This window comes from Nematolebias whitei, chromosome 2 (genome assembly GCF_014905685.2).
Source record: "Nematolebias whitei isolate Nwh7 chromosome 2, NemWhi1, whole genome shotgun sequence".
In the NCBI taxonomy this organism is placed as follows: Eukaryota; Metazoa; Chordata; class Actinopteri; order Cyprinodontiformes; family Rivulidae; genus Nematolebias; species Nematolebias whitei.
The window spans coordinates 28,878,681-28,906,150 of record NC_056499.1 but is presented as its reverse complement, the minus strand read 5'-3'; the positions used below and the strand labels follow the sequence as shown (position 1 = coordinate 28,906,150).

The 27,470-nt window shown below is 40.9% G+C and overlaps 1 protein-coding gene across 1 annotated transcript in view; it reads left to right on the top strand.

The window, feature by feature from the left end:
- The window catches only part of LOC119426501 (A-kinase anchor protein 13), a 114,578-nt gene that overhangs the window by 52,210 nt on the left and 34,898 nt on the right, over window positions 1-27,470 (top strand). Inside the window, exons 10-19 of the mRNA XM_037694063.1 lie at window positions 5,373-5,518; window positions 10,053-10,417; window positions 13,047-13,094; window positions 17,698-17,875; window positions 18,281-18,383; window positions 20,820-20,945; window positions 23,853-23,895; window positions 24,115-24,226; window positions 27,064-27,223; window positions 27,300-27,341. Coding sequence (XP_037549991.1) covers window positions 5,373-5,518; window positions 10,053-10,417; window positions 13,047-13,094; window positions 17,698-17,875; window positions 18,281-18,383; window positions 20,820-20,945; window positions 23,853-23,895; window positions 24,115-24,226; window positions 27,064-27,223; window positions 27,300-27,341 — 1,323 coding nt within the window. The remainder of the gene's footprint in view (window positions 1-5,372; window positions 5,519-10,052; window positions 10,418-13,046; window positions 13,095-17,697; window positions 17,876-18,280; window positions 18,384-20,819; window positions 20,946-23,852; window positions 23,896-24,114; window positions 24,227-27,063; window positions 27,224-27,299; window positions 27,342-27,470) is intronic.

The following is a 27,470-nucleotide window of genomic DNA, read 5'->3' as shown; positions in this document are numbered from 1 at the left end:
TTTACAAATGCACTGTTTATTCTATTTTAATCAAATATAACATATGTTCAGGTCTCTCTTGTAAATGAGTCCCCGAGGCTCAATGAGACTAACCTGTATAAATCAAGGTTGAATGAATGTTAAAAGTGTCTTGGTTTTGAAAGAATGGACTCGCTTGTAAACCGCGACCATGATCGTTCTTTGAATAAATAGTATGAAGTTGTTGTTCTAGTAGCAGCTGATCAATACTTGAAGGAGTAATGATTTGTGTACTGATCAATACTGTAATTGTGACGCTGTTCATCCCTGTGACCTTAGCCTGCTTTGAGTCACAAGTGAAACGGCACGCCTGCCATGAAAAGCTGACGATTATGTAATTGCCTATGTCTCTGCGCACAAGTCCATGTTTCTGCCTGTTAGCAAAATATATCATTAACTGTTATGAAGGGTTTTGATGAAACTCGCAGAAAACAATCATTGGCTGTACCACCACTAATCAACCTTAGCAACCACCAAAATTGTTACAAGTCAAGTCAATTTTGCATATTTTGAGCTAAAATATGGTGCGCTACTAGCAGAGAGTAATCTGGAACAAATACGCTTAGTGCCATCATGTCCCACAAAATCTTCATTTAAAATATTTGTGGCTTGCTTGTGGAAACCGTGAGAGTTCACCGTAATTTGATCTCTTTCTGTTGTGAGTGTCTTCATTAAAACTCTTAACACAAAGCCCTGGATGTTTCATTACTTCTTATATAGCAGCTGCTTCTTTTAAAGGATGAGCACACATTTACAAAAGCAACTTCCTCTTGTTGTCATGAGTGCTGTGAATTTAGACTGTTCCTCTGAGACCGAGAATAACGTCCGCTTTTCAAGCTGAAATGGACATCTATGTCAACGCACAATTGTAAATTGGGTGTATGATCTCATCCAGTTGTTCCTGCCAGCAGGCTAAAGAAAGCCATGGTGTTCCACATGTATGGCTGAGTACAGCCCTTACATGTACAAAAACCTGTAACCCCCCAGAACCGTGTTGCTTTAGAGCGTGTAATGTTGCAGACTTTAGATCCTCTTGTTTGTGATTCAGTGAGGAGGTCATGAGATAATGGTGGGTGTAAAGAAAATGGCTCACAGTGGGCTGCTTTTTAAAGCAAGTCATGGTTGGAGAGTAAAAAGCTGAATGTGTCACTGTGTTAAAAGTGCATGCAATAATTTTAAACTGAGCAACTTGAAAATATTTTACTTGAGTCAGGTGGGGAAGGAGGGAACTTAATGTTTGCAGATGTTGTGTTCTTTCTTGTTATATTAAAAAACGTGTCACTCGCCCAACTCTTCCACTTTGTGTTTTCACTTCACCTTAAACTTGGGTCCTCTACCAGAAGCCTGGGAGCTTGAGGGTTCTATTCACTATCTTAGATGTTTGTAGGACTGCACTCTTCTGGACAGAGATCTCTGAGGTTGTTCCTGGGATCTATTGGAGACGCTCTTCCAGTTTGGGGATCACAGCACCAAGTGCTCCAATACCCACTGGGATTACTGAGGCCTTGACTCTCCACAACTTCCTTATTTCCTCTTTCCTCCAGATTCTTGTACTCCTTCCTAATGTTACCGTCACTTAGGTTTTTTACTTCTGTCACCACTTCCTTCTTCTTTAGCTTGCCAATCTCCACAATGTGTAGTTGGTTAGCCATTACCTGTTTGTTGGTCTGGATCTATATATTTATGTTTGTTTATTTGTCATATGCAGGTTACCAAGGTCAACAATGCAATGAAATGTTCAGGATGAAAAGAACCGATATACCAAAAAGAACATACAGACCCTCCATCCATCCGTCCATCCATTTTCTTCTGCTTATCCGGGGTCGGGTCGCGGGGGTAGCAGCCTAAGTAGGGAGGCCCAGACTTCCCTCTCCCCAGCCACTTGGTCCAGCTCCTCTGGGGGAATCCTGAGGCGTTCCCAGGCCAGCCAAGAAACATAGTCCCTCCAGCGTGTCCTGGGTCTTCCTCTGGGCCTCCTCCCGGTGGTACGTGTCCGGAACACCTCACCAGGGAGGCGTCCAGGAGGCATCCTAAACAGATGCCCGAGCCACCTCAACTGGCTCCTCTCGACATGGAGAAGCAGCGGCTCTACTCTGAGTCTGTCCCGGATGATCGAGCTTCTCACCCTATCTCTAAGGGAGAGCCCAGACACCCTGCGGAGAAAACTCATTTCAGCCGCTTGTATCCGAGATCTCGTTCTTTCGGTCACAACCCAAAGCTCATGACCATAGATGAGAGTGGGAATGTAGATCGATCGGTAAATTGAGAGCTTCGCCTTTTGACTCAGCTCTCTCTTCACCACGACAGACCTGTACAGCGCCTGCTTCACTGCAGACGCTGCACCTATCCGCCTATCGATCTCACGCTCCATTTTTCCCTCATTCGTGAACAAGACCCCATGATACTTTAACTCCTCCACTTGGGGCAGGACCTCCTCCCTGACCCGGAGAGGGCACTCTACCCTTTTCCGGCTAAAGACCATGGCCTTGGATTTGAAGGAACTGATCCTCATCCCAGCCGCATCGCACTTGGCTGCGAACCACTCCAGCAAAAGCTGTAGATCATGATCTGATGAAGCCAATAGGACCACATAATCTGCAAAAAGCAGAGATGCAATCCTAAGGCCACCAAAATGGATCCCCTCAACACCTTGGCTGCACCTAGAAATTCTGTCCAAAAAAGTTATGAACAGAATCGGTGACAAAGGGCAACCTTGGCGGAGTCCAACTCTCACCGGGAACAAGCCCGACTTACTGCCGGCAATGCGGCATACATACAGACCCTTTCCCCAAAAAATTTGAGTATCATGGAAAAGTTGTTTTAACTTCCATAATTCCATTTGAAAAGTTAATCTTTAATAGATGCTAGATTCAGGGCCCACAATTTAAACAATTTCAAGTATTTATTTGTGTATTTTTACATAATTTAGGCTACCAGCTCACGAAACCCACGAAAACAGGATTAAAAAAAATTGAATACTGTGTATAAATCATCTCAAGTTTTGCAGGGCATGAATTTTTTAAACTGAGTGTGACACACTAAACATCTACTAAACTCAAAGCACCTGCACAGGTTTCCCCAGGTGTCATTAAATTGCTTCAGTTTGGTTCAATTGTCTCAGTTCGGTTCAATATGGGGACGACTGCAGACATAACAACTGGCCAGAAGACCATCATTGATACCCTCCATAGGATGGGTAAGCCACACAAGTTCATAGCTAAAGAGGCTGGCTGTTCACAGAGTGCTGTGTCCAAGCATATCAATGGAAAGTCTAGTGGAAGGGCAAAATGTGGCAGGAGAAGATGCACCAGCAAAAGAGATGATCGTGGACTTCATCAGATTATCAAACAGAGAAGATTCCAGAATCTGGCAGAGATCAAGAAAGAGTGGAAAGAGGCGGGAGTCACAACTTAAAAAACCACCACATTCAAATGCATCCGGGAGATGGGCTGCAACTGTCGGGTTCCTCTGTCTTCTTTTTCGATGAAAGTAAAGTGTGCCTTTCATTTGGAAATCAATGTCCAAGGGTTTGGAGGAAGAAGGGTGAGGAGCTGAGCCCATACTGCTTGAGGTCCAGTGTGAAATATCCACAGTCAGTAATGATTTGGGGTGCAATGTCCAGTGCAGGTGTTGGTAAACTCTGCTTTTTTAAATCCAAGGTCACTGCAACAGTCTACCAGAATGTTTTAGAGGACTTCATGATTACTTTTGCTGAGGATCTGTATGGAGATGCAAATTTCATCTTCCAGCAGGACCTGGCCCCTGCCCATGCTGCCAGAAGCACCAAAACCTGGTTTGATGCCCATGCCACAGTGCTCGACTGCCCAGCCAACTCGCCAGACCTAAACCCCATTGAGAATCTACAGGATATTCTCAAGAGGAAAAAGAGTGGCACCAGACCCAACAACAAAGAAGAGCTGATGGCAAGCATCAAGGAAATCTGGGCTTCCATAACTCCCAGGCAATGCCACAGGATGATTGCCTCAATGCCATGTCACATCGAGGCAGCGATTAAGGCAAAGGGATTCCCAACCAAGTATTGAAGATTGACATATTGTTTTGAAAGTACCATATTTTGATTGATTTGTTGTGATCCTAATTTATTTCTTTTTTTTTATTGCAAAAACTGAGTAGTATGGGCTGATGTCTTCACAGTATTCTAATTCTTTGAAATCCTGTTTTCATGGGTTTCATGAGCTGGAAGCCCAAATTATGTAAAAATAAACAAATAAATACTTTAAATTGCTTAAATTGTGGGCCCTGAATCTATCATCTATTAATGATTAACTTTTTGAATGGAATTATGGAAATTAAACAACTTTTCCATGAGATATTCAAATTTTTTGAAAAGGGTCTGTATACATATACATAGTTTAAGTTTGTTTATTTGTCATATGCAGGTTAACACAAGGTCAACAATGCAATGAAATGTCCAGGATGAGAAGAACTGATATACCAAATAGAACATACATATATATACTTTCTGGGACTTTCTGATCCCAAGTTGACTGCCTTACCTCCACCCCATCTCAGACCTCTATATGTGCATATATACAGTACCATAATTTCTGGCCTATAGAGCGCACCTGGCTATGAGCCGCGCACACTAAATTTAAAATAAAACACAATTTTGTACATAAATAAGCCGCAGGTGTCCACATTTTAATTTCAGAAACTGTATACAGCTCCTGATAGAATGTGCAGTGCTTGTTGAAGTGCAAGAATCAACCACCAGATGGTGTTTTATAGACCTTAGTTTGCTTTCAAACCCACACACAAACAGCTGATCCTCACAGGTCTTAATGGTAACACCCTTTCTGACTCATGGCTACTCTACTATATATGTAAACCTACAACCTACTGAAAGAACATACAAACTAGTCTAAGAAAAACAGACTACCGGTAATCACTGGAGAGAACAGTGCTGCTACCGCTAAATGTTTTTGGTGGCAGGAAGCTCGTTAGCTCATGAAAAAAAAGTACTGTAAATATTACTTAAAAAACATAAATTAGTATTTATATAGCATTGTATAAGCTGTGGTGTCCAAAAATTGTGAAAAAAGTAGCGGCTTATACACCAGAAATTACGGTATATACATATACTATATTCCTCACAGTGAAGTATTTTCGCTGATGTCAGACATACTTGTGCTGTGAGGAAACAAAGAAGGCATGTTATCTGACAATATGGTAAATTTCAGTTCCAAACTGTTGGAAAACGGACGCCTTCTTGATTTTGTTTTCCTCCAGGAAGCTAAAGGGAAACTGTTCTTATTGTAATATAGCTCGTTCTGTCCATTTTTGTCCTGCAGTATTGTAGTATTAACGCTTGTTGTTGCTGTTGTGCTTTTCAGGATCCTCAACAGCTTCAGAGTTTCCCAGTTTGCCCAGTAAATCCAGCCACTCCACCAGCTGTCCCTCCTCCGCTCACAGGGATTCTGGCAGCGATATAGACAGCTTCCTGAATGCAGAGCAGGGATTTGACAGCGTCTTCAGAAAGGTTTGTCTTAAAAAAAAAATCAATGCCAAGGTGAACAATGCATTTGCTCCCAAAAAATATAAAAATAAACCAGTCCAGTGTAGATTGCTGGTCCACATTTATTTGCCTCTTAAAAAAGATTAACAAAACAATATTTTCAAGTAATTGTATGAAGACTGTTCATAGATTGAGTTTAAAATGTCTTATTGCAGAGAGTCGGACATGTTCTAAAATCTTTAAATGAAAGGAAATGGATTTAACAGCATCGGTCTTCATGTTTTGCTGACTGCAGTTAAAACAACAGGTTCACTCATGTCAAACAGCAGGAATTTATTTTGTTTGCCAGTGCAACCACCCCTGTCGGGATTATATCATATGTATAACGTAGCTATTTTTCTCAGTCTGAACTTGGCTTTATTTATCAGCACCCTGAGGCTGAGATGCCAAACATCAACTAAGCATCTTTTAAAGCTGCCAGCTCGTTTCTGCTTCTGGGAAAGTGCAAGCTGGGGTCCCTGCTGCCTTTCTGCTGCAGTTGAAAGTCTGTGTGAAGCCAGGCATCCTTTGGTTTATTGTTTAAAATGCACATATTTCTGAGTGCTGTTTCTTTCGGCTGTGTTGAGCACTCGAAGCATGCTTGTAATATGATCCTCATGTCCTGCTTGTTGTGAACTGGGATGAACTAAGAAGCCGGTGGAGCAAATATCAACTAACAGCGGGTGTTATACTGGGTGGCTGAGGGTGAGAACTCAGTACGCAGGGAGTGATGGGAGAAATGTGGCTCTCATGCTTTGATTTCAAACAAAGGCCACAGAAGCTAAATTTTGAAAGAGGGGATTATCGCCTTTGCTGCTCTCTGAGGAGAAAATGTCTTTCTTATGGAAGCCCACAGTTCTGAAAGTGTAGAAAAAAGGGTAAAGAAAGTGTTTCAAACTAAATGTCATGACATCAAACTCTTTATCATGTGAGCGAAACATGCATCGTGTGTCTTTAGAGTAAGAATGCTCATTGTTTGTTTTATGTAAGGACCAAATCAAAATCCAAAAGCCAGAAATGTGAAATGTTAAAGCCTATGTGAATTGTTCTGAGGCCGAAATTCACTGCAGTCACGTGCACTCTCTTCTGCAAACTGCACACAGACCAGCTCACACGTTCCCTCACTCCCAGAGGAAGTTGTGTCTGCAGCACAAAGCAGAGCTTTCTTTCCCAGTCCTCCCAACAGAAGCAGCTCTATGCTCGCCGCTAACACTGCAGCTGGCAGCACAATAGGCCCAGTTAAAGCTCACACCTACAAATTTACTCTAAATGAACCTACCAAAACCTGTGTACCAGTGCCCAACTGTATTCCCATAGAGTGTACTTTTACAGATACAGTTTGTCTTCATAGTAGCTTACGTTCAAAACTTATCAAAAGGACATAAATTTGCTCAACTACACATTTAGCATTGTGCTAATCCTTTGCAAATATTCATATTAGTTTGAAAATGCAAAAAATGTTGTTGTTTTTTTTGCACATTGTATTTAACAAAGGACTTGACTTTGACAGTGTTTAAAAATGTGTGTGCCAGTCAGGAACATCTGTGAAAGCTTTGTTTCCACCATCATCTGTTGGTGTTTGTTATAATGTCAGCGTTGCTATAAAGTGGCTGCGGCTCGTTATCCTTAAGCCGTGCCATTTGGTCCTCATTATGTTCCATTCCTGTGGGTTAAATAGCTCTTCCAGCCTTCTCTGAATTCACGTCATGCTTCAGTGAGGAAAAGCTGATGGATACACAGTGTGATAGTCCAGTTGATTAACAGAGACTGGAAGGATGTATGTGCTATTGTTCCTTTTTAGGTGGTGTTTTATTGTCTTGTGCATGGCAAGTTGTGCTATTATGTTATATTTTGTGCTTTAATTAAAGTGCTATGTGTTGTCGGTATTGTATGTTCTCATACAATGACAAAATTAGTTACCTGCATTCAACCCATCACACGTGAGATACACCCAGTTGGAGCAGTGGGCAGCTAGATGATTAAAAAAATAATTTTTATATGCCCGTCGAACGCAGACGTATCATGATATAGTGTCCGTCCATACACCTGTAATCGTTCTCTTGTCCCACCTATAACTTCTGGTCCGCTCTAGATAATTTCACAAATTCAAACACATTTGCATCATCACGGAGTGTCGCGTACACTTTCATCACCCAAGCTCTAGCATCAAGATCACAAATTAAGGTCAAAGGTTAAACAAGGTCTTTGCTTGTATGGGTCATTGCACTAAATTGCTGTATAATAGTGCAGTGTGAGGTACTCTGGTTGTGTTTGTCTTTGGTTGACCAAGAATAGATGTTCCTGTTTTTAGGGTTTAAAGCTTCACTTCCTGTGATGCTGGTCACTTCTAGAGCAGTGTGTAAACGAATCTGCAGTGGAAGAACAAATGAAATGTTTTCTGAAAAGCAAAATCTGTTTTTTTTTCTTTCTTTTAGGTTTTTAATGCACATTTAGCAGTCACAAAAACAAATTATTTCAGGGTTTTGCCAGCATTTGATCCTATGTTTGTCTTTTTAAATGAAATAAAGATGAATAGTAACAAAAAAGGTTGAGAGAGTCAAAGAAAGAGTTACAGAAAACGCAAGCTATACCAAATCGGGAGCTTTTTCTAATTGATCTGAAATGGTGGTGAGGGGTAAAGGTGTCGAGATTAAAAGGAGCTCCCACCAAAGGCCTAATCTTTTCATGCAAGGATGTGCTGTAGGTTATCTACTTTCTGCTAAATGTATGAGACATTACTGAATAGGCTAAAAAAAGGATATTTCTGCATGCAAAAGCACAGAGAACGTCCATCTGTCAATTTCTGCTTTGTAATTCATATTATGAGAGGTCATACACTGTGGTTGGTGGCACACTGCTGCAAATAGAAACCATGTTGCTCTTCAATGGTTGTAAAAACTTTTACATCCTGCAGCGGACTGGTTGCACACACCATCCAGTGTTTCAAACTACTCCTAATATTTGTACACTTTGCTTCTGCGCAACCGTGTTCTCTTGTATTTTTAAAAGTGGTCTTCAAGTTTTCTGGAGGTCTTTTTTTAAAGTTTTCTTTAGCCTTTGGCAGCTTTTTAACCTATTTTCTTTTTAGTCCTTCTACCTGGCCATGACACTTTAATGGTGGATTTATTTGTTCTTAGAAATGATAAAAGTGGTCGCATAAAGGACAAAAGGGAAAGTGTTGGGTCTTTAATTATTCACAGCAGATGAACAGGATCTGAAAATCATGTCTTTAAGAAATAGGAAGAAATGATTCAGTCAAAATCTGACACAGAACCTGAGGGATGTGCATGTCAAACTCAAGAGCCATGGGCCAAATCTGCCCCCCACCAAGATGATAATTTAAATGTAAAAAATTGGCAGCTGGCTAACGTTGAAGCCAGAAATAAGGTTGGATCATTCTGTTATTATTGAGTCTGATGTGGAAAGACTTAAGAGAACATCAAGTGAGACAGATCAAACTCCTGTTCATGAACCAACAACCAAGAAAAGATACCTGTATCTGACTCAAGTTAATGTATCAGCTGAAAGTGGCCCGTGCCTCGGACAAAGTGTTGAAATTTTGGCTCTTATTTGTAACTGAATTCGACACATGGATTAACTGTATGACAAGATTTTAGTTGATAGATTTTTATTTATTTATTACCTCGTTGGTGATAAAGTACTGTTTTTGCATCAGACTGTGTCAGCTTTTGTGTTATTTTTAGTTTTTTTCATAGATTCAGCTTAAGAAACGAGAACAAATTGTGTCTTTGTGACAGGCTGCTGTTAATAAAGCGCCACTTTAAAACTGAGCTTAGGGGCCTTTTTATGTCTGAAAGATTTCATTAGTCAGTGTTAAGTGGCTTAAACAGCAAACATTCCTCTGAAAATGGTCACATAAAAGGACTGAACAGGAAAAAAGTAAGAAGTCGAGCTCCAAAGGTAAACTTTGAAAAAGTTCTAGATAGACAAGAAACATACATTGACTGAATAATTAAAAGAAACTAGCTTCTTGGAAGAAATGGGGCTGGATGAAGATTTTTGCACAGGACCGTATGTCTTCATTGCTGCACCATTATGTGGTGATTTCAGCTTTCCCTTACACACATAGACCTTTTCAGCCCTGTGACTACTCTCCCTCCACCTCAGGGAGGAAAATGCAAAGGTTCAACTTCAACCCCACATTCTACCTCGATTATTTCACATGACTGTATTCATGGAAAAGATGTTGCAAGGCTGCCTTGAAAGTATATAAAATGTAAAAAAAAAATATATATATATTCTTGAAGGCATTAAAGAAAGCTTAGAAAGACCAAATGACACATTTAAATCAGTGCTTTTCAAAAAGTTTCCCTATTTATTTTGATCGTGACGTGTCTGTTTCTGAAGATGTAGCTTCATAATAGATGGGATGAAAATTGTTTTATTTAACAATATCGTGATAATATATTTTTTTAGGTTTTTGTAAGTTCCTTGAAAATGAATCCTAGGAGTCAATGATGTGAAAAAAAGTATGCATAAATTTCCTTTATGTCTGCAGACTGATGAGCCGGTGACAGGAGGAGACAGTGCCAGCGAGGTTTCTGTCTCTTGCTCCTCCACGGACGACACGGCCAGTGTTGGCCCGTCCAGTTCCAGTCCAGAGGGCAGCCAGGGCCTGGGCTGCAGCTGGAGCCCAGAAGAGAGCATCCAGACTGGGGTAGCAGCCACTGCAGGCCTGGACAGGGGTGGCAGCGGAGGGGGAGGAGCAGCAGACGCTGAAGAGGAGGCAAAAGACAGAGTGACCGAGGTGCCGCAGCGGTCCTGCATCTTCCAGCACAGCATCCGCTCGCTGTCGCCCCTTCGTCGCCACAGCTGGGGTCCAGGAAAGAACAACGGAGGAGAAGCAGAGATGAACCAGAGGAGGTGAGAGATGAATCTTATAATTTGAGTTTAGTTTATTAAAGAGACATTCATTCTTTTTTAGCCTAAACACTCACTGCTGATGCTCGTCTGTGCATGTCAGTGGACCATTGACATGAACATGTCATGATATGAACGTGGATCATGTTCATATCATATGTCAGCATTATTAAAGCTTGTTCCAGTCATTTCTTCAAAACCCTGTTGACAGTTTTGCCCCCTGCTGTGAGCAGCTGTGTTGCCATTTGTCTGACAACTGTTGGGAGCAACACAAAAGTCTGCACATAGATTTATATACTCGAGCTGAAACACATGCAACACACTCAGCAACACGTACAACAATTAATGCAACACAAACTGCCTGACGTTGGCTGCTCAGCACAGCAAAAACAAAATCATGACATTGTTCGTCAATAATAAAACTGATCTTTTAGAAATCTGTGTAATTGTTTTCCTGGTAGGTTTTTATTTAGGCGCTTGTAGAATTTATGCATTTTGTTTCAAGCAGTGTCTGTTCCACAAAGTTAAAAACAGAAAACAAACGCTTTAGAAAAGTCACATCTGTTTTTACAACATAAACAGGCTACTAAGTTTTAATATATTTTGTTTGATAGTGTTACTAATAACAAAATGAAGTAGTTTTAACCTGAAAGAAAATCATGGGACATTTGCAAAAACGCAGAGCTTTTTAATTGTTCATGAGGTTTCATAAATATAACAAGAAGCTAAAATTAAAGGTTAAACACGTCATCGTCATGGTTTTACCTTGACCTGTTTTCTGTTTGTTCAAATCCTAAAATAACGCTGTCCAGCAAAGAGCTTCTGGGAATCCTAGTTAAATGTGACATCTTTGTGATGCAGAAGGTTTTTTACAGACACAACACCTTTTGTTGATCATCATCACCCTCAGAGCCTGCAGGCTGCTCCGCTACAAGCAGAAACAAAGTATAAAGAAGTTAACGTAGCAGTTCTTGAAGGAAGGCATATCGCCGGCCGTCGTTAATGACAGAGTTTTAAACCAGTATTGTCTAATGGTGAGAAATGGCAAGAGTTCTGGCAAATGTAAGTAATGTATTCTGCATTCTCACGTGATATTGTGAGATCTTGTGAGATGTGATGGTGCTTGTTGTCTTCAACAAGTAATGCCAAAGTTTTAAGCAAAAATACTGCGCTGAGTGTAGCACTCATAGTTCATGTTGGGAATGATGCTCAGCTACCACCAGACCAAAGTTTAGATCAATATTTTTAAAAAAGAGACTTAATTAAAGCCATCTTTATATTTCCTAAAGTTAGTTGGCTGTGACGACCATTTTAAAATTGGATTGACTCCAAACTAAGTTACTAAGATGCACACCCACTGATTACATTCCATCCATCCATTATCATTACTCACTTCTTCTTTTTTGGGTCACTGGTGCCCGTGTCCAGCCATCACTGCGAGAGGCGGGGGACACCCTGGACAGGTCTCCAGTCCATCACAGGGACACGTAGAGACAAACGAGACAAACAACCATTCACTCTCTCACTCACACCTAGAGACAATTTAGTTACCAATCAGCCTAACATGCATGTTTTTGTTCTGTGGGAGGAAACCGGAGCACCCAGAGAAAACCCACGCATGCACGGAGAGAACATGCAAACTCCACCCAGAAAGGTCCTGGGCCGGGGGTAAGATTAAATTAAAATAGTACAGTGCTTCATACGATAATTTACCAAACAGAAAGACAACGTTTCAGACAAACAAACAGATATGGACAAAAACATTACGTCCATTTAGCCTTTGGCGGTCGTTGATATTTAACTAACTTGTGACACAGATGTGGGTTGAAATCTCAGAAACAAAAACTCCACAGCATGACTTCTTGTTTTATTAAAACTTTAAATACATTTGTGCTTTTTTTCTTAATAATTACAAACAAATTTGAGTGCTGGAGGACAACAAAAGATTAATAGTCTGACATTCGGATTAGGCCAGGATATACGTGGACTGATGCATTTGAAAGAGTCTGTCTCCATCTGTCAGGCGGCGTTAAGGTGTCAGGTAGATAAATTTGAAGCCATCAGTAGCAGCACATTAGCTTCACTTAAATAACAAAAATCCACCTACCAGCACCTCTAAAGCTCATTAATGAAATAATAAGTGTTTATGCTGTGACAAGCGGTCATGCTCATGGCTATTTATTGGCCCAGTGCATTAACTTCCCCTTTTTAACTTTGGAAGTTGGCAATGAGGAGAGATTCCTGAGAGTGACTGCTGCTGGCTCTGAAATGGTTTTTCCTCGTTCCAAACCAGTTGTTTCTCCATTTTTTTCCTGCTAAATGAAGCCAAATGGTTCCTGGCTTCATGTCTGTGTGTAACAGACAGGTATGTGAGGAGTATCTAACCCTTGGCCAGAAGGCAAATAATCGTTTTCCAATAAGTATTTATTAGTGGTCTTAGTTCTGAAGAAACAGTGTTGATCACATGCTCAAAAATGCCTTTTAATTCTGACTTTTTAAAAAGAAGCCATGTTCCCATCATCAGCTGAAAGAATTCATTCATCATGTTCATGCTTACATGACATCTTCTCAAATCCTAACTCGTTTCACCCATCCATCCACCACTTCCTGTTTCTGTTTTCATCACCTCCAGTTCCACTCGTAGCCCCGTTGAGAGGAAGCCGGCCTTTCACAGGAGAAGGTACTAATAAATCACACTTACCGAGACTGACTGGCTTCTTCGTGAGATGCAATGGCAAATTTATGCAGGTTTTTGTTGTAAAGCCCCTGCTTTTTAATATATGCTTGCTGCACTGCTCCTGCTTTCTGCTGCATCCCTGCAGGCATCGGCTCTGAAAAATGTTGCTCTCTTTTCACCCCTGTTGGAATGTGCATAAGGCGCTGTGGAAAAGAAAATGCTGTGGCTGAGGCTCTACTCTTTTATATTGCAGTGGTAATAACAAGAAGTCAAATGGAAAAAGAGGAGTTTACTTCCCGAGGCTTCGCTGTATTGCTAGACATTGAGAACAGACCTTTTTTTTTTCCCCTTATAGAGATTTTTTTTGACAAATCTAAAGGCGTCAGAAGTGTTTTGAGTTAAGTCCTGGAGGAGACAACTCAGAGCCACAGAAATAAAGTCAGAATGGAAGTTGTTCTAGCTGCAGAATGGCTTTGTTGACTTTCTAAACTGCACTTTCACCTAGAAAGAGACAGGGGGAGGCAATGATAAGGGAGCCTGGCTTTTCCTACACTTATCTTGATAGATTGAGCGGAGTTGTTTCAGTTCTGTAGACTGATCCAAACGCTCACGCTGGACTTTTAAAAGTCGCTGATTTTGTGAAAAAAGTCCTGCATTTCATTGTTTCTCTAAGTTTTTGTGCTTGTGGGCGGTGAAGGTTGTTAGACCACGGGGTGGGGTAGACAGGCAATCAACGACACAAAGAATGTGTTTATTTTAGTTTTATAATTACAATATGCATTTCACAGCTGCTACCAGTTTTATCTACAATATGTGTGTGTGTGTGTGTGAGGTTTGATAGGTAGAGCAGGTCCAGTTGTGAAGGGAACACTTCTCTACCCATTAACAGGTAGAGCTCTGCTATAGACTGCCACCACTGTCAAATATGGGCTCTGGTATCATTTTAAGACCAACCAAAACCCATCATCTAAGATCATACTAGAAAACAAATACCATAATTGTCGGACATTAGAAAGCACCTGTCCCTAAGCTGCAGTTATTAAATATGATATAAATCATAATTTTGTACATAAATAAGATGCTCCAGTTATTTAGCCGTGGGCATCCATCGCTCACCGTCAGAATCTGTGCCTCCAGACTGCTTCGGCATAATGTGCAACTTTCTTGTAGTACAATAATCAGCCAGCAAGTGAAGTTTCACAGAACATAGCTTGCTTTCAACACACACACTCAGACTGCAAGGTCGTCACGTCTTCATGAAGCTTCGCTGTCTGACTCATGGTTACAACCATTATACCTTCAAAATGAACACAATAACTATCTAAGCATAATCACTGGACAGAACAGTGCCAAACGCCTACGGAACTGAAATTATTAAAAATTATTGACCAGTAAAACCCAGTCTGATCTAGGTCATGTGACCGGAAGTCAAATAGTACCGGTAGAATGTGGTAAATATTCATTAAATTAGTACCTTTGATTTTTATTGGTAAACACTTTTGTTAACAACTGCTGTTTTTAAATGTACTTTGTAAATAAATTTGACATTTTTTCTGCTCAGCAGAGCTCATGAGGAAGAACAGCCCCCTCCCTCCTCGTTCTTGTTTTTTTTCCCCTCCCGTTGTCTCCTCCGGTGTTTTACAATGCCCGTTTAAGCTTAAATGAGATACTGGTATTTAAACACATATTACATACAATTTTTTTTTTTTAACTTTTATTTAAATATGTACCAGTCGTGACTTACTGCTTTAAAAATAAATCTGACGACTTGTCCACCGCTATGCTCTCATGGATGGAAAGGGGAATGGGGATGTCTCCTTTCTCTGCTTCATGTTCGGACGTGACTTTAAAATGAGATCCCGGTATTTAAATGCAAATTTACCGACACAGAAATAATTTTAAAGCTTTTATTAACACATGTACCAGACGTGACTGCTTTTGCATCTCCAATCCTGACCATCGACACACGTTGATGCAAAGCTTACGGGCAGCAGCTCTGTTTCCTCCTCGACAGCTGATCGATCGCTTGTAACATGAAAGCTGCGTTATAAGAAATTCTCCGTGCGTTTTCCATTATCACTGAACAAATGAACAGGTCTGTGCATGAAGCGCAAAATACAATTAACAACATGGCAACCATCTTAAGAAATTAATTCATGTCTGTCTTATGGGATGGTCTTCGAGAGTACCTCAATGGTCATTCAAGTTGAACTTCTGGTCACATGATGACAGAGTGGGTGGAGTTATGGTTGGGAGGTTGTGTACATCTGATTACCTGAGGACATTCTGTCCGTGTCACAAACACCTGCTCCCATGAGGTGCGGGTGCTGGGAGCCACGAGCGCCCAGCTCTGTGAACGTAAAATGTTTGTCAAAGGCAGGAAGCTCCCGAGAGACGGCAGGAAGTCCTTAAAAATAAAATAGAAATATATAAATTTTGAGTATTAAGAAAGAAATACATAAATAAGATGCTCCTGCATATAAACCGCAGGGTACAAAGTGTGAGACAAAAGTTGCGGCTTATACAACGGCAATTATGGTACTATACATTAAAAAACAAAAATAACAAAAATTAGACATCATCCTGTTCAGATACCCTTTATGATCACCTGATTTAAGACATGTATAATCATAAATATAAATAACAACAAAACAGCCTACAGTTTCTGTAAGAACCAGATGAATCAAAGCTCTTCTGTGGTTTATAGAGGGGGCGGCACCCCCCACCCAGGAACATGCTAAGAGAAGTGCTGCATTTGTTACTTATCTGACAATGCACATCCTGGTTGATCCAAGTGATTTGGATTTTCTTGCTAAAAGATTTGCCCAAACAACTTGTTTGACTCTGAAAAAAAGCCTAAATGAAAAAAGAAACTACAAAAGAAGACGTTAAAGCAGCATCTTTTCTTAACGTATGCACCTTTTTTATCTATAGAATTTATATGTTAACATATCTGATAAGTTGGTGTCCGTAGCTTGACATCATCTAAAACAGCTTTTTTTTTTTTATTAATTTTGATTAATACAGTTTTTGACTTGGATATTGTCCGAGTGGGAAGTGTTTTTTTTAAATCACAAATCTCAACCAAACTATGCTTCTGTTTTTTGCCACTTGTAGGGTGCCAAGTTTCCTGACAGAGTAGCACAATAGCTGTACTTGCGTTTTAATAATAGTTAACAACACCAGCCATCCACCCTATTTTTCATGCTCTAAATAAGGCATGTCTTGTAGTGTAAAAGGCCACCGCTGTAACCATCTGGCCACATCTGCCACATGGAGGAAACAGCAGCTCCAGCAGTGCTTGCAGTATTCAGGTTATTGTGCTGCAGTTTCTTTTTCTGGAAAACAGCTTGGGTTCAGTTTGATTTCCTGCATGTTCCTGGCACAACAAGAACTCTGCAGCAGGAAATAAACGGAATAAATTGACCAGGTTTTGGTTTCACAGTGGGAAATAAGATGCAGGACGGTACGTCCTCTTTGTCATTATCCCCAGACGGTCCTGGTCTTGTGTCATCGCCACATCCTTCTCCTTTGGCTGCCTTGTTATCCTTGCTTGTCCATCATTTTTCTTTATGTCCAAATCCCATATCCCACCCCCACGTCCCCTGTTAGTTTGAGCTGGCGTCCTCCTGAAGCCCCTTACTTCAGCGACGTAACAGTAGTTGGTTGTTGCAGGTACAATATGGTGCTGTGTGTTTGGTGTTCCTTTTTTTTTTGCTGTGATCATATGACCCTTTTTAAAGTAGTGCATATTTACAAGCAGCCTCATTTGCATTAGCCGTTGTTGTGGGTGTGTTTTTTGTGTGTGCATGAATACCCTGACAGTCAGTCAGACAGTTGGTGGCTTTCTACTCTACAGCAGAGAGCTGCAATCGCTGCAGGTGGTATTCAGAATGGAGGACTTTCAGGCTCTGTAGGGTGAGTATGTAATAACACTGCCAGGAAGGAGGCTTTAATATGACAGATACAGCCGTCTGCGCTCCCTGAGGATTGGTGAGCGCTGCTCCACACTGGTCACTGATGATTCTTTTAGTCCAGTCTTAGTTAGCGATGCTTGAAAGTGTTGGGATTGATGATTTGCTGGATAACGGCATGCCACGCAGACCCAAAGAAAAAGGAGATTTACTGCAAAGCTTGGACCATGAGCGAGCCTGTCCTCAAGCCGATAAAGCTGCAGCTTGGTAGCATATCTCATTCTGAAATGTAGCAGTAGTTTTCCTCCCCATAATCATTGCATTGGATTTTTCAAGGCCTCTTATTCCCGGTCATAGATCCATGTAATTGGGGCTGTAAATCACAGCTGCACAGCTCTCTGTGCTGATGCTGATGTTGGAAGTCATTCACAGCTGCTTCAGCTGTAAATCTACCCCAGAGGCTAGCGATGGCTCAGCTGACTAAATACTGTGCAGGACCAGCTTTGTGTGTGTGCGTGTGTGTGTGTGTGTGTATGTCAACAGGTGCATGCATGCATGTTTGTGTGTCTCGTTACAACGGTTGTTGTGTTTGTCCAGTAAGAAGAGCTGAATATCTCAGAAAAGTTGATGGCGTCTGTGTACAGAGTCCTCCTGTCTTTTTCTCACTCTTGTCCTCCTGTTTGTTCATGCAGTTACAGCTTGGAGGGACTCAGCAGGGTCCAGGAAGAGCTGAGGGGCTCCATCATCCAAGGGCCCCATGTCCAGGAGCCTTGGAGGATGCCCCGACATGACAGTGATGACAGGGTCTCCCTGGTTTCTCTGACAGAAGAACAGGATGAACGGGAAGAGCAGAACAGGCTACATGACCCAGTAAGCTGAGACACACACACACACACACACACACACACACACACACAAACAACTTTGTTCTTTAGAGCCTGAATTTTCAAACATCCTCAGCCCAACTCATGAGAGGAGTAATCTATCAATAAGCAACTCTCACATACAATCATGACAGCTTAGATGTGTGTGTTTGTGGATTGATGAGTTAATAATCATCACTGTCCTCAGTTTTATTCTGCTTGTAGGTTGCCAACAAATCGTGAACATAACATCACAAACCAAACATCCAGTTTCCTCTTTTGTTGTTGATCCTTCCTGTTTCCTATTGAATGCTGCTGTTTGGTTCCATTTTATCTCTGTCCGCCTGCCTCTGCGTCCTCTTTTTCATTTCTGTGCACCCGATTTGATGAAACTTTGTGTCTCGTGGTGCAGAAATTAAGGCGGTACCGACCTCTGCGAAACAGCTGCCCGTCAATGACCCTGCCCCTCACCAAGTCTGTGTCCATGGTCGCCATCAGTCATAAAGACATCGATGGTGAGTGCCTGTCTGAATGTTTGCCCAGTAGTTACAAATTGAGTTAAGTCATTTTCTGTAACATTAGACCTCTAGACTTTTACTAGTTGATTTCCTCTTTTATTTTTATTCATTAAAAGCTTGTTTAGTCATTTAAAAGTGTAACATTTTAAATAGGGCTCGTCTTTCACCTCACCTAGAGTGAGCAGTGGGGACACACTCAGAAAGTACTTGATGCCATATTTAAGAGTTGTAGTTTTCCTTACGTCTAAAACCAATAAAGAAATGCCTGCAAGAGAAAGAATATTAGAGAGTCAGTCAGTCAGATTCTTTATTGTCCTTCCACCACTTGTGGTACATGTGGTGGAGCGAAATTATGTACACAGGGTCCCAGTTACATCAAACAACAAAATGTAAAAGTAAAACAATGATAACATCTAAGATATGAACTAAGAAAAACATGAACTAAATATACACTAAGCACTAATAGCATAAAAACATCACGTCGAACATCAGCACAAACCTGAACACGAGTCCGTGTAAGCAGATGAGCACGCATGAACACACCGACATTGAAACGTATCAGCAGCGACATTAAAACGTATCAGCAGCGACATTGAAACAGATCAGCAGCAACATTGAAACAGATCAGCAGCGACATTGAAACAGATCAGCAGCAACATGATGTGATTTTTTTCACATTGATTATCCTGGTTAGAGATTCATGAGTCTAACAGCCTCAGGGTAGAAGCTGTTCCTCAGTCTAGTGGTTCTACACTTAATGTTCCTCAACCTCCTTCCTGAGGGGAGCAGGACCAAAAGTGTGTGTGCTGGGTAAGTGGGGTCCTTCATGATGCAGGTGACCCTCTTCCTGCATCTGGAGGTGTAAATGTCTGTGATGGTGGGGAGACTGACTCCAATAGACTTCTGTGCAGCCTTCCCCACTCTCTGCAAAGCTTTTCTTTCTGCAGCTGTGCAGCCTCCATGCCACACGTTGATGCTGGAGCACAGGATGCTCTCCACTGCACACCTGTAGAAGGAGGTGAGGACTGAGCTTCCCAGACCAGCTCACCTCAGCCGCCTGAGATCAGACTGGTGGTGTTGTTGCTCCAGCTGAGGTTGTCATCCATGTACACCCAAGTACTTGTAGCTGGAGACCACTTCCACCGCAGATCCTCTTATGTTCAGGGGAGTGTAGGTGTGTTTGTTCCTTCTGAAGTCCACAATCATCTCCTTTGTCTTCCTCACATTGATGTGAAGGTTATTCTCTTTGCATCAGCTCTCCAGGTGTTCCACCTCTTGCCTGTAGCTGGACTCATCATTGTTTGTGATGCATCCCACCACCGCTGTATCATCATTAGCCCCCGAAAGATAAAAAGGAGATTGAGTAACAACTAGTAGAAGTAAAAGGTTGATTTGTACTAGGTGTTATTACAGCGGGTTGCAAAAGCATTCACTCACACTGGCATTCTCTTTGTGAGAGAAATAAAATAAAAACTATAAATGAAAGACACCGTTTGCATCAGTACAGCAGCAAGTCTCTTCTGATATGTCTCTATGAGCTTGGCTCACCAAGCTACGGGAGTTTTTGCACATTCATGACCAAACTGCTCCTGCTCCTTCAGGTGAGGTGGGCCCAGCTTGTGAACATCAGTCTTTACACCAAACGACTAATTCTCATGTGGAACATCGTCTGAGCCATTACAGCACATCATATTTCCTGTAACTGACCAGTTACTGCCAATGAAATATATACCCACTGCATAATGCTGCCACTATCATGCCTCACTGTTGGGATGGTGTTATCAACACAATGAGAGATGTTAGGTTTGCACCAAGCATGGTGCATGGTCGAAACAGTCCATTTAGGGTCATGTGACCACAGCTCCTTCTTTAAGCTGTTCTGGACGTTTCCAGTTTGCTTTTGGGCATATTGCTTTGTTGTTGTTTTTTTGGTTGTTTTGTTTTGTTTCCTTTTTAAGCAATGGCTTTTCCTGGCCGTGCTTCCATGAAGCCACACTCTGTTTAAGTGGTTCTATGAACAGATGCGTCAAACTCTGCAGAAGAGCTCCCCGACTTTGTCGTGTTCATCTTCGGCCTCTTGGTAGCCTCTCTGATCCATCCTCTCCTTGCCTGTTCTGTGAGACTTGGAGATCATTTGATGTTTAGATCGCTCACAAGTGAATCACCTTCACTATTCACTTCTTTAAAGTCTGGTTTCTTAACTATATTGATCAGGAGGATTTTGTTTAAGTTTACTACTTATTTTTAATCTAAAAACATTTTAATTTCCCAACTGTGAGGTTCCAGGAGGGGTGAATCAGTTTCAGTCCACTGTATGAAAAAACACCTGGTTATCTTCATTTTTAATTATCAACATGCTAGCTGAGCTTTTTTTTTTTGAATGACCCCTGCCTTGTTGTGGTTCTTTCCTTGCTGCCACCTTCCCCCCCTCAGCGGTGGGACGTCTGAGACGTAGGAGGCGAATTTCATTCTCTTTCAACCTGTCGCCCATCCTCACCAAATCTAAATCTCAGTTCGTTTATGGAGACACTTCGTCAAGCGATGATGAGGATGACTCGAGTAAGTACAGAGCTTTAAACCCAATTAAAGAAAAACTAGATCCCGTAATAAAACCAGAACAGTAGCGTTTCCTAATAGAGCCTTAGATGCACCACCCCCTACCTCCCTCATGGCTGCAGCTCCTCTTGCTATGTGAAAAGAAACATGACTCATCGTGCTGAGGTGTGACCCTCAGTGCAGCCAGGTGGTTTGTGTTGTTGTCACATGACAACCTTCAATATAGTCGACACACCCAGATGTAACAAAACGATAATTGGACTGATGTCCCCACCTGTGGGGAAACAGACCTTTACCTCTCCTCTTTAAAGAGAGAGACATTCAGATTGTTCTCTGTAAACTTCCTTCAGTCACCTGATTTACTTTATTATTTGTAATGATTGACCTCTCCACTGCAAAACTGCACGAATTACAAACAATACTGAAGGCGGATAAAACCAAACTGATTCATCACAACAGACTTATCGTGAAGCAAGCCACTGATATTTAGCTGTTGTCAGTTTTATTAGTGTTTTAAAATATATCTGAAGTAAAACGGCTAAAAAAAGGTTTTGTTGTTTAGCTTTGGCAGCAAGCTTTGTGTTTATTGCTTCTATTTGCCTCATTGAATAAAACCTTGGCTTCTCCTGTCCCCTGTGCTGTGCAGCATTACCTTTGTATAAACTGGTCTTTCTGCAGTCTCATTGCAAAAACTGTCAAGAATATAACCAGCAAAAAAATAAGAAAAATATAATAAATAGGCACCGTAGTGAGTCTTGAGGAGAGATGTGAGCTTGTCACATTTAGTCAAAGACGTTGAGCCTTTCTTTTCCTCCTTTTATTCGGGAGATATTTAGGAAATATGCATTGACTGTTTTGTGTCTCACGTTGTCTTACTTTGCTTTTATTACTTTGTTTGACTTTATGATGTAGAGCTGACTGGCAGTGCTGAGTGTATTTTCATGTGCTTCTAAATATTGAGAAGGAGTGATTGTTTTATAGAAAGCTCAACGTTCCTCTCATAAAGATGCTTTATAATTCACCCTGTGGTTACCATGGGGTTAAAGACTGTGGTGTATCGTTTAACTAGTTTTTCAGTTTAATATTTTTATATTCATAAATGACTCAACTACTGGAAAATAGCTATTTCAACCTGGAAGAAGAGCATGAATAGAACTAACCAGTTTCATCCACCTGGATGAACAACCAAAAGGGGAGGTATGTTATATAAACAGGTGATGACAATTAGGGGTGCACCGGTAAATCAGCCGGACCCAATTTCCTTAATTTTGGGTGCTCGGCCGATACATGATAAACTGATTTTACAGATTTTTTTGTAGTTTTAACAATTGTCTAAAGTTCATTTATATTTCAGAGCACTACCTCATGGCCAGTTAAAACAAGTTTGTATTGTTTCTAGGATATTGTTCAAGGGTGTGTTTTTCATTTAAATAAGATTGGAAAATTGAAGCTGCATTGTGACTTTATAACACCTGACAGTGCTGCTTATACAACAATATCGGTATTGGCCAAAATCAGAATCAGCAGGTCAGGCTTTTTAGAGATCGTGATCAGTGATTGACCAGAAAACTGCAATCGGTGCACCCCTATTTACAATATATTTTACTTGCTCAACAAAGATGTATTGGATTTATTTTGAAATTTCCATTTCATGCTGTAGGGATTTGTAGCTCTGGACTAAAAGGCAGTTGTGCCTCAGTCACCTGGTTATGGAGCTGCCACAGTTTTATGAGGGTTCCTAAAGGAATCAAAGCTCTTTCAGAAGTTTTAAATGTAATTAGTCTTGTCCTTGCCAGATCCGTTCAGCTTGGACATGAATTGATCACCTCTGATTGAGCTTTGGTATTCAGTGAAAAATGAGATGGTTGTTTGTTTGCTCGTCTCCACAAAATATATATTTGCCTTTATAATTTAGGACTTAAAACAGGGGTGTTCACAGTGTGACCCAAGGGCCATTTGCGGCCCTTGGAGTGATTTTGTGCGGCCCACAACTGCAATTAAAGAATGATATAATTTAGACCACAGGCTTAAGAGGCTGATGCAGATGTATCCTCTTTAGATTTAATGGTGATACTTTATAATATTAGGTTTAACAGCAAAAAAGATTAAAATAATCTTCTCTAAATGAGCTAAATTAAGTACAGTATAAATATTTAGCTATAATTAATCTCTTTATCCTACAACAAACCTTCACTGACCTGCCATAAAGTAGAATTTTAGATAATTTATAAAACTTGGTTAAATATAGCAAGTGTTTTCAAAGAAAATAATTTCAGTTGAGTTAATAATCAATAGGGAGAAATTGGACATTTTTAAAGAAATATAAAGTATCATCAACATACAAGTTGATCAACTTTATCATTGTTCCTTCAAACCTTCCATCAATCTGTTTTAGTGACTGACAGCTGTTTTTCAGAACTTCGATGACCCATTTGGGCCGTCCATGGTCCAAACAGGTGATTTAAGTTCCACCCCCTTTTTTTTTCTATTTTTTTAAAGAACTCATTTTAGGCTTTTGTCTATGAAAATAAACAAAAATGAACTTTCAAAGCACAAGAAAACAAATGGAGTCCCAAAAAAAATCTAATAAATTAAATTCTTAAAAAAGGCACGAGTTTAATGTTTATGAGGCTCCTAATGTTCTGGAACAACAAACATTTTACCTAAACTTTTAACCTTTCTCCAAAATATTATTCAAGTTGTTAAAATAGAGGAGAAAAAAAAAATCATCCTTTAATTTTTTTCTTAAATTCAGATATTTCTGGCCCGCAAGTCCTTTCATCTAGACAGTTCTGACCCACCTATGAAACGTTTGGGCACCACTGACTTAAACTACACCTGATGTCACAAACAAGGACAATTAGAAAAACAAAAGTCCCTCTCTTCACTTCTTCTCTTGTTTCTTTGCAGGCACGAGGTCATTCTCCAGCAACTCTGGGTCCGTAGCATACAGGTCAGTTCAGCTCGTACACATTACTGGAAAATGACTCTTTAGGTTCTCGCTGCCGTAACAGCTTTTATAGTCCTATAAAGAACAGTACGAAGAAGCAGTCGACTGGCTTCTTAGGACAATGGCGTCTTTATGGCGTCATAAAGCGCTTGTTTCAGAAGAAGTGAGCAGGTATGTTTTGGGAATGCAGCTGTTAGAGTAACATTAAGGTGTGTGTTTCAGTATCTCCGAGGAGGAGCCTGGGCCTCTGCGGAGCGACACTGAGGGCAAGAACGTGACAAAAGTCAGCCGGACCTTCAGTTACCTCAAGAGCAAGATGTCCAAAAAGACAAGGGTGAGGCAGCATGGGGCTTTGCAGCTCCCTGAACACACTGGATGTTTCTGTGAATATCTGTTTTATCTAAATGTGTTTTTCATGTTTGGTGTGAAGGCTTTGCTGTGTTATCTTGAACCCTGGCCACCTTCTGCAACCTTTTCACCAACCATGCATCCCTTTAAGAGAGAACGAAGCAGCTTTTTCCTGCTCACGCTGTACATTTACATTCAGACTGGGATGTAGCCTTTCCTGCTGGCCTCAGAGCAGCCTGGGTCCAGCAGCTGCTGGTTCCATGTCTTTGCTTTAGGGCTTGTAACTTCCTCCATTCAGACTTCCCCTGCAGGCTTGGTTTGGACTTCACAGCAGTTTCTGCTCAGAAATATGAATCTGTTGTAGGACAGGCTCAAAGTCATCGTTTCTCAGAGGAAAACTACAACCATAGCTGGACGGGTTTTATCTGTAACAACACTGCTGTGATGTGGACATCATGGAAAGTAGCTTTTTTTAAACACGGGTCATTATTATAATTCAGAATTAAACTTGTCCAGATTTAGGCTTTTAAACTTGGCGTATCTTCTCATCTATAGAAGTAAAAAGTGTTTCATTAGCATTTTTAAGCTGTAAAATCATGGTGAATGAAAAATGTACATTACACGGCTATAAACTCTTAGAGACCGTAAATATTCCCACATGAGGCTGTTCGTCTTTTTATATAGTGTGTCTGTCAGCACTGTTTGCTACCGAGAATCTCACTGACCTGTTCTGGGCAAAGGTTAATTTGAGTAAAACCGCAAGTCATGCTTTTTACTAGTTTTATTATTGTCTGAATTGAATAAATATCAGTTTCTTTAATAAGAAAGTGTTATATGTAATAATACAACAAATCTGTAAAAACTGATGAAAAGCCTATTGTAATGTGTTTATATGTGATCTTAAAACATCGTGAAAACATTTTTAAATGTCCACAACAACCTTCCCGTTAACAGAAACGCCTCTGTCCTTTCTGTAAAACACACCACCCTTGCAAAAAGATACTGAGGGGTGAACAGGAAGTAAAACCGGAAGACTGAGTTGGCTTTGGTTTTCTAATCTCTTCTCTAAACAGAGCCATGGTTTTGTTTTTAAAGTGACAGAAATCTAAAAAATAATTTAAGAAAAGGGTCTGCAGTCTGTAGGTGGTGGCTGCCTGGTAAAGTTTAGAAACGCTAGCTGCAAACAAAGCTTAAAAGTGTTAGACAAAGTTGTTTGGTCGTAAAAGCCTGTTGTCAGTGTCACTGTCCGTCTCTTCAGTAATAATTCTTCAACCACAGACCATCAACACGCTTCTTTATTTGATTTACTAACCTTCATACCATGAGTGATTTCAGTTTGCTCATTGCTTTAAGTGTGCTGTGTCACACAGTTATAGTGCGTGGTGGTGGGAGAGGATGTAGACTGTGCAGTTTTGTCACAGCGCCTGTACGACTGAGGGGTCATTGCAGAAAAAGCGCCTCCTGTTGCGAGGCAGCCACTTCCTCTTTGCGGTGTTCCTGACGCAGCCTCGGTGCTGCTCGTAGCTTCAGCTGCTTGGCCGCAGCCCGGGATGTTATACGGGAGATTCACAGGGGGCCATGGCTTCTCGCTGAGAAGGAAAAATGGGCTGGAGGTAGGAGAAAATGGTACTCTGGTTTCTCAGTCACATTACAAGGGAAGCGATGGTCACGGTTAAAGAGTTCCTTTTTCGGGGTAACGTCTCTTTCCAGTGAAGTCACCGCCTGCTAGACCATGTTACGCTAGAGCGTCTCTTTGGTTAAATCTCTGTAGTTAGATGTCATGAGTAATTACGTCTCCCATTTCAAAACCTTGCAACCAGAAGTGGCTGACAGTCCTTTGTTTTTTTTTGTTTTTCCTGTAAGTTGGACTCTGAAAAATACCAAAAGTGACTGCGTTCAAAAACAATTTATTGCTCTGTTTTAATTCTTCAGTTAAGTTGAAGAGAACGTTTCATTGTTGGTGAGACGGTTTTTGCAGGAAGTGAGGCAGAATGCTGTAATGTGTTTGAAACATGGAATGAAACGTTTAGCTCGTTGGCGTCTTAAAACGGAGCTAAAGGAGTTTTGAGTATGTCAGAGCTTTGTGGTCCTCACAAACCAAGAGGCCCAGGGCTGGCCATTAAAACAAGCTGGAAAACTCCATTTTCCCATTTCCTCTGGGTTTGGGTGGAGGTTCTGTGATGCAAATCCAAAAGAATGAAAGCTCTGTTCTTCTCTGCATCACTTTATGGGATCGTGATTGAGCTCAGTGTGCGGGGATGACCAACTGCTGAGGATGAGCTCGTCCATTAATGCAGAAGCAGCAGAAAGACCGAACTGTTCTGGAAAGGTCAGAGATGCGATTCCCAGACAGTCTGTCTTCGTCGCAAATCACATACCCTGCAGATCGGTCCCTCTTTTGTTAACATACAACTAAATGATTAAATTAACTGCACTCCAAGAACTAAATCACATAAAAACATCTTTGTTGTAATAATGGTCACAAATGCATATTTACTCTTTGTTCAACTAAAGTAGTCCTAAAAATGATCCACATACAAGTCCCAGGCAAACCCCACAAAACAGTAAATATTTCTTTTAACGAGACACTTTGTTGTCAGCATATTTAATGCAGCTCTTAATATGCAAAGCCGTCCTACTGTGCAGCACATCAGAGTAATTATGTTACTCCGTGGGGTTCAAATTGAAATTTTAACACAAGCCACAGACTGAACGGTAGAACAGCGTCTGGTGCGTTCGGCCGTTCCACACAGAACCCCCGCTTCACCACGTGCCTAAGTCCAACTTTACTGTCGAGTCACAAGAACTGTTTCATTTCTGCAGGAAAAGGAGCGAGAGAAAAAAGACAAAGACAAAGAGGTCAAGGAGAAAGACAAGAAGATTGTGAACGGCCATCTCTTTACACCAGTCGCCTCGAACCAGGCCGCCCAGTGCTTCCAGTGCAATAAATCTTTAACTAGCAAAGATGTTGTGTTTTGCACATGTAAGTACTTTTTATTTTTTTTTTATTTTAGGCTGATTATTTCAGCGTTTACACTTTGCTGTTTGATTTTTATTAGTGTTAGATTTATATCTAATTAAGGACAAATGGGTTCTTTCTAGTAAATATGTCTAATGTGAACACTTGCTAAGCTATAGACACAGTAAAACTGAACATATATTTAAAAATAACTATTAATGTCCAGGTATTTTCACACAGTTCACCTTTTTATTCACAGATAGAGCTTAAT